The sequence below is a fragment of the Oncorhynchus mykiss genome, chromosome 10 (assembly GCF_057628025.1).
Source record: "Oncorhynchus mykiss isolate SJ-2025 chromosome 10, ASM5762802v1, whole genome shotgun sequence".
In the NCBI taxonomy this organism is placed as follows: domain Eukaryota; kingdom Metazoa; phylum Chordata; class Actinopteri; order Salmoniformes; family Salmonidae; genus Oncorhynchus; species Oncorhynchus mykiss.
Genome location: NC_143031.1, coordinates 54,841,270 through 54,853,349, shown reverse-complemented (window position 1 = coordinate 54,853,349; position 12,080 = coordinate 54,841,270). Strand labels below are relative to the sequence as shown.

The window sequence follows — 12,080 nt, the reverse complement described above, 5'->3', positions numbered from 1 at the left end:
CTTAGGCACTTTATCATTGCCACACAGACAAATTCTCAGCATTTGTAAGTGCTAGGTATGCTGTACAGAATAATGGGAACAAAAACAACAGTGCAGTATATTTCCTGTCAGATGCTTTAATTCTATTGCATTTTAAATCCACAAATGTTAAACAATAAATGAAGAACAATTATTTCACGAGGATATTCTTAAAGCCAAATGGAATCTACATTCAATTAATGTTCTTTATGTCTAACTTATATACAGTACATAGATAGATGTGGCTGAAAACACCATTTGTTCAGAACATCAACATTGTACAGAGGTAACATACTGTAGTAGGGCATAGTTAACATGTTGAAGGTAAAGGCAGCAAGGTCATGACACTAAAGACAAGGAATATATGTGTATTATATAAATGAAATTCTAGCTAACTGTACTAATGTAGTACAGCATATAATAAAGCATAATAATAAAGTACAGCATTAAATATACAGAAAGATATGTATCATTATCTTGCATAGGAATTAATACTACATTATTGACATTCTGTTTTGCTATTAGCCAGGCACTGTTCCACCATATAGCTGGCCATCATCAATTTCAGTTCCGTTATTCATTATGTTCAGTAAAGGTATAATAGTTGTTAATGTTTAACAGCTAGCTGTAAATACTGTGCAGTTGCTATAATCATATCCCTGATAAGTCACTGTACAAGACCATTGCAGGTATTGGCAGCCAATTGTTCAGCATGCGGGTTACATTTCACATATTGTCATTGCTTTAATATGATTATTTTGGTTTCACACTTAACAGGGAAATCATTTTACCAATCTATCATTACATTCAATAACAAAATGTTAACAAACGTAAACAAAGAGAAATTCATAGTTTTGCAGAGACTGTCTAAACCATAGTTCATTGCAAATGAAAAATACTAATTTAAAACACTATATTCATCTTTCATGAAATAAATAAATAATTTACTACTCATGGCCAGGGGTATAAATGTGTCAGAAACAATCATTTGATGGTGTTAGGCACAAATAAAAGCTTTCTAGTTTCACAGGCTTATGTCGACAATAACATGCTCAAAGACCATAGTTTTCCCTTTGAAGCTGGAGGAAAATAAAAAATTACGCCGGTCAGTGGACACCACATTGAAAGAACGTGGAGACTGCACATAGATATCCTTGAACTTAGAGAACATTTTGATCTCCTCATCCCACAAGTAGATCTGTGTGAAGGAGTAATCACTTCCCAGGGCCAAGTAGTGCCTGTCCTTGAATGAAAACGGCTGGAGGACCATAGCGCCACGAGAAGGCAGGGCCTGCACCTCAGTGAACTGCTTGCTGGTCCACTTGAGGACTTTGGAGTCACCGATGTAGCACGTCATGGCCAGGTAGAGCTCCTCGTCCACCCGGAAGGCTTTGACCGCCACCACATCGTCAACATTTGGGATTTCGTTGTGCAGCTGGAACTTCTGGCTGCTCTTGTTCCAGAGGTAAATGACAGGCGCCTGAGAGCGACTGGCCAAGATGAGGTGGGACTTCCCGTCTAGCTCAACGAACTCGGCGTCCGTATCTCGGAACCACTCGTGGAGGAACTGGTAGGAGTAGAAACCGGTCTCGTTCCGGTCCGTTTGGTCGTTCCACTTGTACAGAGTAGATAGGCCTGCCTTGGAGCTGTCCACAATGATGAAGTACCACTCGCCGGCTATTTGGAACACCTCAATGTCATTGGGTTTGGAGATGTTGAAGACCTCAATGGTTTGGAACTTGGTGAACTTGTTTTGCTGATCATCAAACTTGTAGATGTGGGATCCGCCAAAGAGCTGAGTCACGATTACCAAGACGTGGTTGTCAATCAGAACAGACTTGCATCCAACAACAGACTTTCCTGGAGTAATATTTAAATAATTAGTAATAGTGAAATTATGAATGAGAACAAAATGAAATAAAATATAGTCAAATTATCAAGTCCTATAAGCTCTACCACTACTCATGTGATGGAATAGCTCACTGACCCAGGCCCAGTCTGATGACCTGGAAATTATTCAGAAAAGAGCATGCTACACCATCCTAGGATTGATACTCCCGTTATACTGAGGCACTTGCGATGAAATAACGACACAACTCTGCAAGGATTTTGCTGTCAGCCTCCTAAAATCTAAATTCAAAGACTGGCTACCCCCTGACGAAACAGTGACAGGCAGGAACACCCGCAGCCAAAACCAACTGACTATACCAAAGTCTAGAACTGAACAGTACAAGAGGTCAACCACCCTATATTTCTGCTCATTGATTAAGGAGCCGCTTTAAGATGCAGGACATTTTTTATCAAATGTATTTACTTACACTTTTTATTTTGTTACTCTTATCTTAATATTTTGTATGCTGATTGTATTTCAGTTTATATTGACTGCTATATGAGTGTAATAAAAACTTCAACTTGAAAAGAATGTTTCTCAATATACATTCACACTAGATAAGTTGTTTTAAGGTCCTGGCCAGTCAAATTTGTGATTTCTATTGAATTGTGTGTGGAACAACAAATGTAAACTGAGTGTAAAAAACATTAGGAACACCTTCCTAATATCTGCTCCAGAGTTGCGCAGCAGTCTAAGGCACTGCATCTCTGTGCAAGAGGTATCACTACAGTCTCTGGTTCAAATCCAGACTGCATCACATCCGGCCGTGATTGGGGAGTCCCATAGGGTGTCGTCCAGGTTTGCCCGGGGTAGGCCGTCATTGTAAATAAGAATTTGTTCTTAACTGACTTGTCTGGTTAAATAAAATTTAAAACGTTTTTACAAATGAAAAAAATTGAGTTGTACCCTCCTTTTCCGTAATTCGTTGGGGCCTAAATTCAATTTGTAGGGGCATGGACTACAAGGTGTCGAAAGCATTCCACAGGGAAGCTGGCGCATGTTGACTCCAATGCCTCCCAACCATTCTTGATACACACGGGAAACTGTTGAGTGTGAAAAATCCAGCAGCGTTGCAGTTCTTGGTACACTCAAACCGGAGTGCCTTGCACCTACTACAATACCCCTTTCAAAGGCACTTAAATATTTTGTCTTGCCCATTTACCCCCTGAATGGTACACATACACAATCCATGTCTCAATTGTGTCAAGGCTTAACAATCTTCTTTAACTTGTCTCCTCCCCTTCATCTACACTAATTGACGTGGATTTAACAGGTGATATCAATAAGGGATCATAGATTTCACCTGGATTCACCTGGTCAGTCTATGTCATGGAAAGAGCATGGAAATGTTTTGTAAACTCAGTGTATGGTACAACTGAAAAACAAAAAAAATGGACGGTGAGATTTCTAGTATATTTAACTAAACAACAAGGATAGGCCTACAATCAATAAACTTTTATTTTATTTTTTAAACAAACACGAAAAGAAAACAAACCTGTGATGTTATCGAAAGGCCTGAAATTCATTTCAATGTGGTCCCATTCCATGACCACACAGCTGTTGTAATTGGGGTCAGCCATCGCCACATAAATGTCCTCCTTATGGGAGAAAATGTCAGCCGACAAAGCCTGGGTTGGAATGGACTGATGATGGACAAAGTCTGTGGGGCAGAAAAGGAACACAACATGATGAACACAACACAAAAATGTGTACAGAGGAGACCCTGATATCCACACAAGGCCACAATAATCTGGCAACTCTCTAATTAAGCTACAACAAATTAGTAATTAAATATAACTTTAATTTGAAGAATTAAAGCCCCCATTGTCCATATTGGTAATTTTTTGTTAATTATTCAACAGCAAAGTACTGATGATGTCCAATACATTATTACAGAAAGTAAAATGTATTTTACCATGTAAGAGTTAAAAAGGTATTTGTGTTGTTACAAGAAATCTGATCAACTGCTGAACAGACAACACATATGGTGTGAAAGGACTGTGTGTCATGAAACCTTTGTGTATCACAATATGTAAATCAAACATGGTTCATAGTATGTAGAGCTACTACAGTATATGTGTAGTATTATTACAGTATCACACAGATGGCAAGTGTGCCTATAAATAAAATGCATAACTGTATATTTGATTCCCCCTCAACACACACACCAAAATTATAATTCTTAAAAGGAGAAATAATATACATTTGTTGGGTGTGACATTTATGTTTGACTGGTTAAATTACCCGTGGAGATACACTCGTCTGGCGGGATGGGAAGGTCGTTCAGGCGTTTGCCCTTCATTTCTATGGGACCTGCGCAGTTGACATCCGATACGGTAGCGTTGGTGTTTTTCAGCCACATCATCAGCCACTTGTTCTCGCAGTCACACTGAAATATGTTGCCTCTCAAATCCCTAACATGTGACAGAGGATGGATGCAGTAACATAAACAAATCCACCAAAAGATAGAATGTGATTACTTAGTAAAAGGCAAAGCTTAGGGCATTCAGAGTTAAAATAATGGGGAACATGTATACCATCCAGTATCCTCACACTGCAAGAAAATAATGTCTGGACTCTAGGGGCTAGTTTCCTGGACACCAATTAAAGGGATAGTTTGGGATTGTTTGGGATTAAACCTAACTCTAACACTTTTTTCAAAACAACCCCTAGTCCCTTTCCTTAGCCCCTTGTGGGTTTTCAGATGGACCTAGGGGAAAGGGGCTCAAGGTTGTCTCTGGACCAGGCGTAACATCCCATACACCTTTTCAAATGCCAAAACAACAACACATTATGGGCAAAATTTTGCATGAGCAATTGGCAGTTATGCACAACATTAAATAACGTTTTCAAATTATATTGCACTGCATATTATAAATGTGGAGCTCTACAATGTTTTTCACAGATCTGTGCTCTGTTCTGTGACAAAAATGGCGCCCTGTATGCATGTGGGACTAAGCTTGTCCCTAGTAACAATTTTGTGCACCATTTCTAAATCACTGTCTGGCCAGTGTACGGTACAAAGCACTTAATTATTGAACCTACTAAAAACAAAACATTGAGGTATATACACAAATTGACCATTAACTCTTTAAGCACAAGCAGCATTCTGACTGAAGTAGCTGAGTATAACAACCATTTCCTGTTAATCTCATTAAAAGCCTAATAAGAGCGGGTTGCCAACTGTCAATTAGAGATGTTTGGTGCAGTGTCAGTGCTGCCTCATAGAAACCTGTGGTCCTATAAGTGATTGCTAGCTGTGTTTCTTACTCACAGCTCTAGCAGGGAGTCAAGATCGTGGAAGAGATCCCTTGGCAAAGCCCTCATGTTGTTGTTAGCCAGCGACCTGCGAGAGACAGTGCGGCAGGAGACGGTGAGAAAAATAATGTGTCATCATGGAGAGAGATTCTTGGGTGGAGGATTGAGATGATAAAGATAGTAGAGAATAGAAATGATAGAAATGGTAGAGACAATAGAAATGGTAGATATAAGAGATTGGTAGATCTGATAGAAATGACAGAGGTGGTACAGAGAGATGATCAGGGGAGTGAAATGATAGCGCCGATAGAAATTATTGAAAAATGGAAGAGATGGTAGAAATAGTACAGATGATAGACATGATAGAAAATAGAGATGGTAGAGATTATAAAGATGGAATATAATAGAGATCGAGAGACAATAAAGATGGAAGAGATGGCAGAGACAGGGTCTGTCTGAGTTTAGTGAGGTTTGGACGGGGGGGTTGGGGGGTCAGCAAAAAGTCGATCTATAAACATATAGGCTGAATCTCAAACCAAACACTTGAGTACTTCGAGCACTTACAAGTCAATTGAGTCAATCTAAAAATGCTAGTCTTGAGTCATTGATGGCTCCACTGCGCCCTTTGGAAGCCTCTTTATTGAGTGGGCATCCAACGCCGATTCTTTTTTTTGTGCAACTTTCTAGCTGTCTATCCGAGTATGCATCTGTGTCTTCCCCAGGTTCTCAGTACCCATGTTTCATAGCAAGTGAGTCATGGTACAAGACAGATCGCAGGAGGCGATTCTCGCAAATGGATTTAGAATTTTTAAATATTGCTAAGTGGCAATTGGGACATGGAGTGCGCATTGTCCCAATGCTCATTTTGGCCAAAACACGAATGATCACTATCGAACACAACACCACTCAATAAAGGACTTAGTGGCCAAGTGTTTGGTTTGAGATTCAGCCATAGCCTATTAGCTATAGAATAAGTCGCAACACATTAACTCACATTAACTCAGCACCAGGATTCAAAACTATAATTGAATGCGTACAAAGGAATTTGTAAGCAGAAAAAGTATTTTATGAACAAAAAGTAAACAAATCATTTTGGGGGGGTTGCAGTTTTACAGATAATTTCCTACAATTCTAAATGTTTTGTCTTTGGATGGGGATAATTTTTTGCAGTTTTAAAGCAATTCTACACATTTTGTCATGACTTATGCCATGCTAATATGATATCTGAGTGGGAGTGACTAACAAAATCAACGGGGGCCCCCTGGAAGTCAGGGCCCCTGGGCCGGGTCGGGAATTCGGCCATGATTACTGCAATTTTATATAGCTGGATAGACTAACTAGACTAATTTACCAATCAAAACTGTTTTAACTGACTTGGGCTAATTGAGTGACTGTCTGTGAGTGACATATAACAAAAGAAAAACTGCCAATTCACAACTAAGTTTCAAAATTGCACCTTGTGTATTCTACTATTCTAACTCTCAGCAGTAAGTTGAGACCTTGACTGAGGTCCTAAAAAATCTCTCTCTATATATACACTACCGTTCCAAAGTTTGGGGTCACTTAGAAATGTCCTTGTTTTTGAAAGAAAAGAACATTTTTGTCCATTAAAATAACATAAAATTGATCAGAAAGGCGGTGTATACATTGTTAATGTTGTAAATGACTATTGTAGCTGGAAACGGCTGATTTTATTTATGGAATATCTACATAGGCGTACAGAGGCCCATTATCAGCAACCATCACTCCTGTGTTCCAATGGCACGTTGTGTTAGCTAATCCAAGGTTATCATTTTAAAATGCTAATTGATCATCAGAAAACCTTTTTTCAATCATATTAGCACAGCTGAAAACTGTTGTGCTGATTAAAGAAGTAATAAAACTGTCCTTCTTTAGACTAGTTGAGTATCAGGAGCATCATCATTTGTGGGTTCGATTACAGGCCAGAAAATGGCTAGAAACAAAGACCTTTCTTCTGAAACTCGTCAGTCATGCTGGCCTTCTAGGCAGAGTTGCAAAGAAAAGGCCATATCTCAGACTGGCCAATAAAAATAAAAGATTAAGATGGGCAAAAGAACACAGACACTGGACAGAGGAACTCTGCCTAGAAGGCCAGCATCCCGGAGTCGCCTCTTCACTGTTGACGTTGAGACTGGTGTTTTGTGGGTACTATTTCATGAAGCTGCCAGTTGAGGACTTTCACGCACTTATCAAGATAATACGTGGTTATCCCTACTGCCTCTGATCTGACAGGCTCACTAAACACAAATGCATAATTTGTAGATTATGTCTGAGTGTTGTAATGTACCCAGACAGGGTGCCGTCTGCTTTGCTTAATATAAGAAATTTGAAATGATTTACACTTTTCATACATAAGTATATTTTATCAATTACATTTACATTTTCAATTATATTTAGCACCAAATACTTTTAGACTTTTACTCAAGTAGTATTTCACTTTTACTTGAGTAACTTTCACTTTTACTTGAGTAATTTTCCATTAAGGTATCGATACTTTTAATGAAGTATGACAATTTGGTTCTTTTTCCACCACTAGTCTTTGTGAGACGCAGAGCAGGTGAATGGATGATCTCCCCATGTGTGGTTCCCACCGTGAAGCATGGAGGAGGAGTTGTGATGGGGGTGCTTTGCTGGTGACACTGTCACTGATTTATTTAGTATTCAAGGCACACTTAACCAGCATGGCTACCACAGCGTTCTGCAGCGATACGCCATGGTTTGCGCTTAGTGGGACTATCATTTGTTTTTCAACAGGACAATGACCCAACACACCTCCAGGCTGTGTAAGGGCTATTTGACCAAGAAGGAGAATGATGGAGTGCTGCATCAGATGATATGGCCTTCACAATCACCCGACCTCAACCCAATTGAGATGATTTGGGATGAGTTGGACCACAGAGTGAAGGAACAGCGGCCAACAAGTACTCAGCATATGTGGGAACTCCTTCAAGATTGTTTGAAATTAATTCCAGGTGAATTTGGTTGAGAGAATGCCAAGAGTGTGCAAAGCTGTCATCAAGGCAAAGGGTGGCTACCCTGAATAATCTAAAATATACAATATATTTTTATTTGTTTAATTAACACTTTTTTGGTTACTACATGATTCCATATGTGTTATTTCATTGTTTTGATGTCTTCACTATTATTATACAATGTAGAAAATAGTAGAAATAAAGAAAAACCCTTGAATGAGTAGGTGTGTCCAAACTTTTGACTGGTACTGTATATTTTTTAAATTCTAAACAATTACAGAGGTCCGGGACCTTGGTGCCTTCATATGCAGTTACAGCCCTGGGTAGAATAGAGATGGTAGAAATGGTATCAGCAGACTTACAAATGAGTCACGTCTCGGAGACCTCTGAGGGCATTTTTGGCGATGGTCTCAATCTTGTTGCCTTCTATGAATCTGTTAATCACAAATGTAATAAATTAAGGGAGTAATGATGTTACTCTAGCTGTCTTTTGAGCTTGTTATTCACTTTTAAAAACATCAAGTTACTTATTTTACTAAAGCTAATAACTTTTGGTTTTATATGACACAAATTAAGAAAAAATTATGGCGAATGACAGGTATCACATTACACTAGTGCTCCATAGGCCACCTTAAAATGTGTTTAGACATTGAAGATTAATTCAGATGTTTGTTAATCATACAGTCTCTGCAAAAACAGTTGACTGAGGAGAGGAAGCCAAATTAGTTTGAACCAAATACTCACAAATATTCAAGATGAGGAAGGCCATAGAATGCATCATCTTTGATGGTGGTCAATGAATTTGAATTGAGAAGCCTGAGAAAATAAGAAAAACATGATACGTTTTGGTTCATACTAGCCAAAATTCCATAGCATATTCCACTTTTAACATTTAGAAGGCAAATGTTACACTTATTAAAGATGAAGAAAAAAAAATGATTAGCAGCATGGATGCAGTGAGTTGTGTGCGTGTTAGGGCTTGCATTCGTACTCGCGCAAGTGTGTGTGTGTGATTTCAAGTGAAGAATTGAAATGATTACTGTAGTAATCATTTTCATGGCTACATCATAATATCTAGTGAATATCTAGTAATATCATTTAGTGAGTGACGGACCATTTAGTGAGTGACGGACCTTCGATCTGCAAGACACAATGACCAAACAGACTATCGAAGTCATTGAAATACTGTTCATAAATAAGGCAGTTCAGTCTGACACGACTCCCTGCATGTGTCTCTGTCTGATATAGTAATAATTTATGCCATTTAACAGAAAGCGACTTATTCATGCATACATCATGCACACATTGTACGTTTGGGTAGCACCAGGAATTCAAACCACAGCCCTGATTTAGCAAGCGTCATGCTCTACCAACTGAGCCAGGACCACAGCCTCATCAGAATTGCATTTACAGTTAGTGGTGTAGGCCTGCATTGCTGCATCCATGTACAGGTTACTATAAAAACAAAATATTCTTAGGTACTTGCTGAAAATGTAAATTATGTGGCTACGTACAGCAACTGCAGAGATGGCATGAGGGAGAACATGGCCTCTGTAATTTCTGCGAGGGATCCATTTACTATGCTCCTGGTGGAAGATCGACATAATGTTGACAATATGAAACCAGCATTAACCTATTAATATGCTTCAGTTGTCTAAATAGTCTGTAACGAGGAAATCATTGACACAAAAAAGTGGGTTAGGCTACATTTGTAACACTGAAGTCATTACAAACTTCATGTCATTACACAATTCATGCTTGCACGTTTTTCAACATTCCATGTGATAGGCCAACTGTATTTTCCTTTCAACTATGTGTGACGATGAATAAATTGAGGACAATACTCACAGTGAGTTGATGTCATTCGGCATAGTCCGTGGTACACTTGAGGTCCCGACACAGATAATGGTCTCCCTGGAGCACGAGCATCCCGAAGGGCATCGAAAAACCTTTTTAGGTGCAGCTAGACTGGCTTGACCGAGACACAGTATAATCAAATTTATCCATAACCAATGCTTCGAGGCTAACATTTTTTTTTTTATGTATGACAATGGCAGAGAGTGACTTCGATGCAATCCACCTCTATCTCACCGCTCCGTGCCTTGACTACAGCAGTGGACAGAAGAACACCTGACATAAGCAGATTCTGCTGCAGATGCTTCCCGCTAGGCTTCCTAATTTCGCATCCAACGCTATTCAGGAAGATTTCCGGGATTCCAGGCAAGCTACGATCGATTAAAATATTAAAAAAATGTTGATGATAATATCAGTAGTTAGCCTTCTTTCAAAGCTACAATAGGTGAGAAAGTTGGCCCATATGTGCGACAGACTAGTGATTTTTGAAGTCTTGACATGTGCAGCGGAAAAAGGAGACTTTTTTTGTTGTAAAATAGGATTGTAGTGTTCTCAAATAAATTGTCCCCTTTTTTCCCCAACACATAAACCCACGTGTCCGCCATGGCAATATCTGCTTTTTGTCGGGATACGTTTCTCCTTTATAAATAGGCTAAATAGGATACTGTCCGCAATTATGTTACAGCTCCATGTTTAAACTAAACAATTTGTGACCTCTCTTGAATGATTTAGTACATGTCTCGTGATCTCCAATATCTCGCCCTTATATATTTGTTTTGTCTGATGCCTGATTACAACTAAATTCATGGGCCATCCTAGTTGTTCAGGATATGGTTGATTTACAGGTGTAGGATTTTAATTTGACCAATAAGCCTATTGTCGCAGAAAAATAAACCTACAGTAGGCCTAACAGGATTTGAAAGTTTAGTCTATAATGTTGCATGAATCTATTATTTGTCCAAAATTATGCTTAATGAAAAGTGCAATAGCCTGCTAATATAACCGTTGTTATTGCGTGTTTTCAGTGAATTTGTGTAAATCATGAAGCTCATATGTACTTTATTTAATTTTTACTTTAGTGTATTTAGTAAATATTTTCTTAACTCTATTTCTTGAACCGCATTGTTGTTTAATTAAGGGTTTGTAGGAAAACATTTCATGGTAAGGTCTACTACACCTGTTTTATTCGGGACATTGGACAAATAACATTTGATTTGATTTTCCTGCAGTGCAGAAAAAAATCCCAGCAACAAAAGAGTGATCACATTAAGATCCTACACCAGTACAGACGACAAGGAAGGATAACTACAGGAGAGACAGATTCATGTCTAACTCCTAGACTAGCTTCTAAGTCATAAACCCCACCCATATTTACCATTTCTTTTCATAAAATTTTATTTTAAATCTAACCTTAACTGCACTGCTAACCTTATGCCTAACCCTAACCTTAAATTAAGAAGATTTCAATTAAGATCATTTTTGTAGCCAATTTTACTTTATAGCTGTGAATCTCAATTAGTGTCTGTGGAATCTGACTGTGTGGATATACTGTAGAAGCTAGTGTAAACAATGAGGCAGATCCAGCTCAGGTGATGAAGCAATTCCATACTTTTAGAGTACCTTAGATCAAATGTAATAGTTCTACCTCTAGGCCTAGACACATTTTACATTTGAAACCATTGAATACTCTGTATAGGCCTTTAGGGCTGTGGACTTGTTTGCAACTCATCCTTTTGATTTATGACCTCTGTATCATAACCTCTGCTAATATAATCTATTGACAACCCTAATGGCATTGTGACTGAATTAGTTAAGATAAGATGCATTAACGATAAGTGTGTACATTAAACATTTATAACAGTAAGTGCTCTGGCTATATCCCCCACACAACACATACAGTTACCTCCCAAATTGTGGAACCATTGATAAAGATTAGCAAAAAGACTGAATAAAATAAATAATTCAAATACTGAGCTCTTAATGTTTACAAACATTTTGAAAATGATATTATTTTTTCACCTAACAATAAGTATTCAGACTCAGTACTTTGTTGAAGAACCTTTGGC

The 12,080-nt window shown here is 38.5% G+C and overlaps 1 protein-coding gene across 1 annotated transcript; it reads right to left on the bottom strand.

The window, feature by feature from the left end:
• Positions 1–96: 96 nt before the first annotated feature.
• LOC110534277 (leucine-rich repeat LGI family member 2) lies at positions 97–10,360 on the bottom strand. Its single transcript, XM_021619041.3, has 8 exons — positions 10,009–10,360; positions 9,675–9,746; positions 8,905–8,976; positions 8,523–8,594; positions 5,184–5,255; positions 4,154–4,323; positions 3,405–3,569; positions 97–1,878 (listed from the first exon to the last, which is right to left on the bottom strand). Exons 1-8 carry the CDS (start codon positions 10,188–10,190, stop codon positions 1,043–1,045), a joined length of 1,641 nt encoding a protein of 546 aa, XP_021474716.1. The 5' UTR covers positions 10,191–10,360; the 3' UTR covers positions 97–1,042.
• Positions 10,361–12,080: the final 1,720 nt, after the last annotated feature.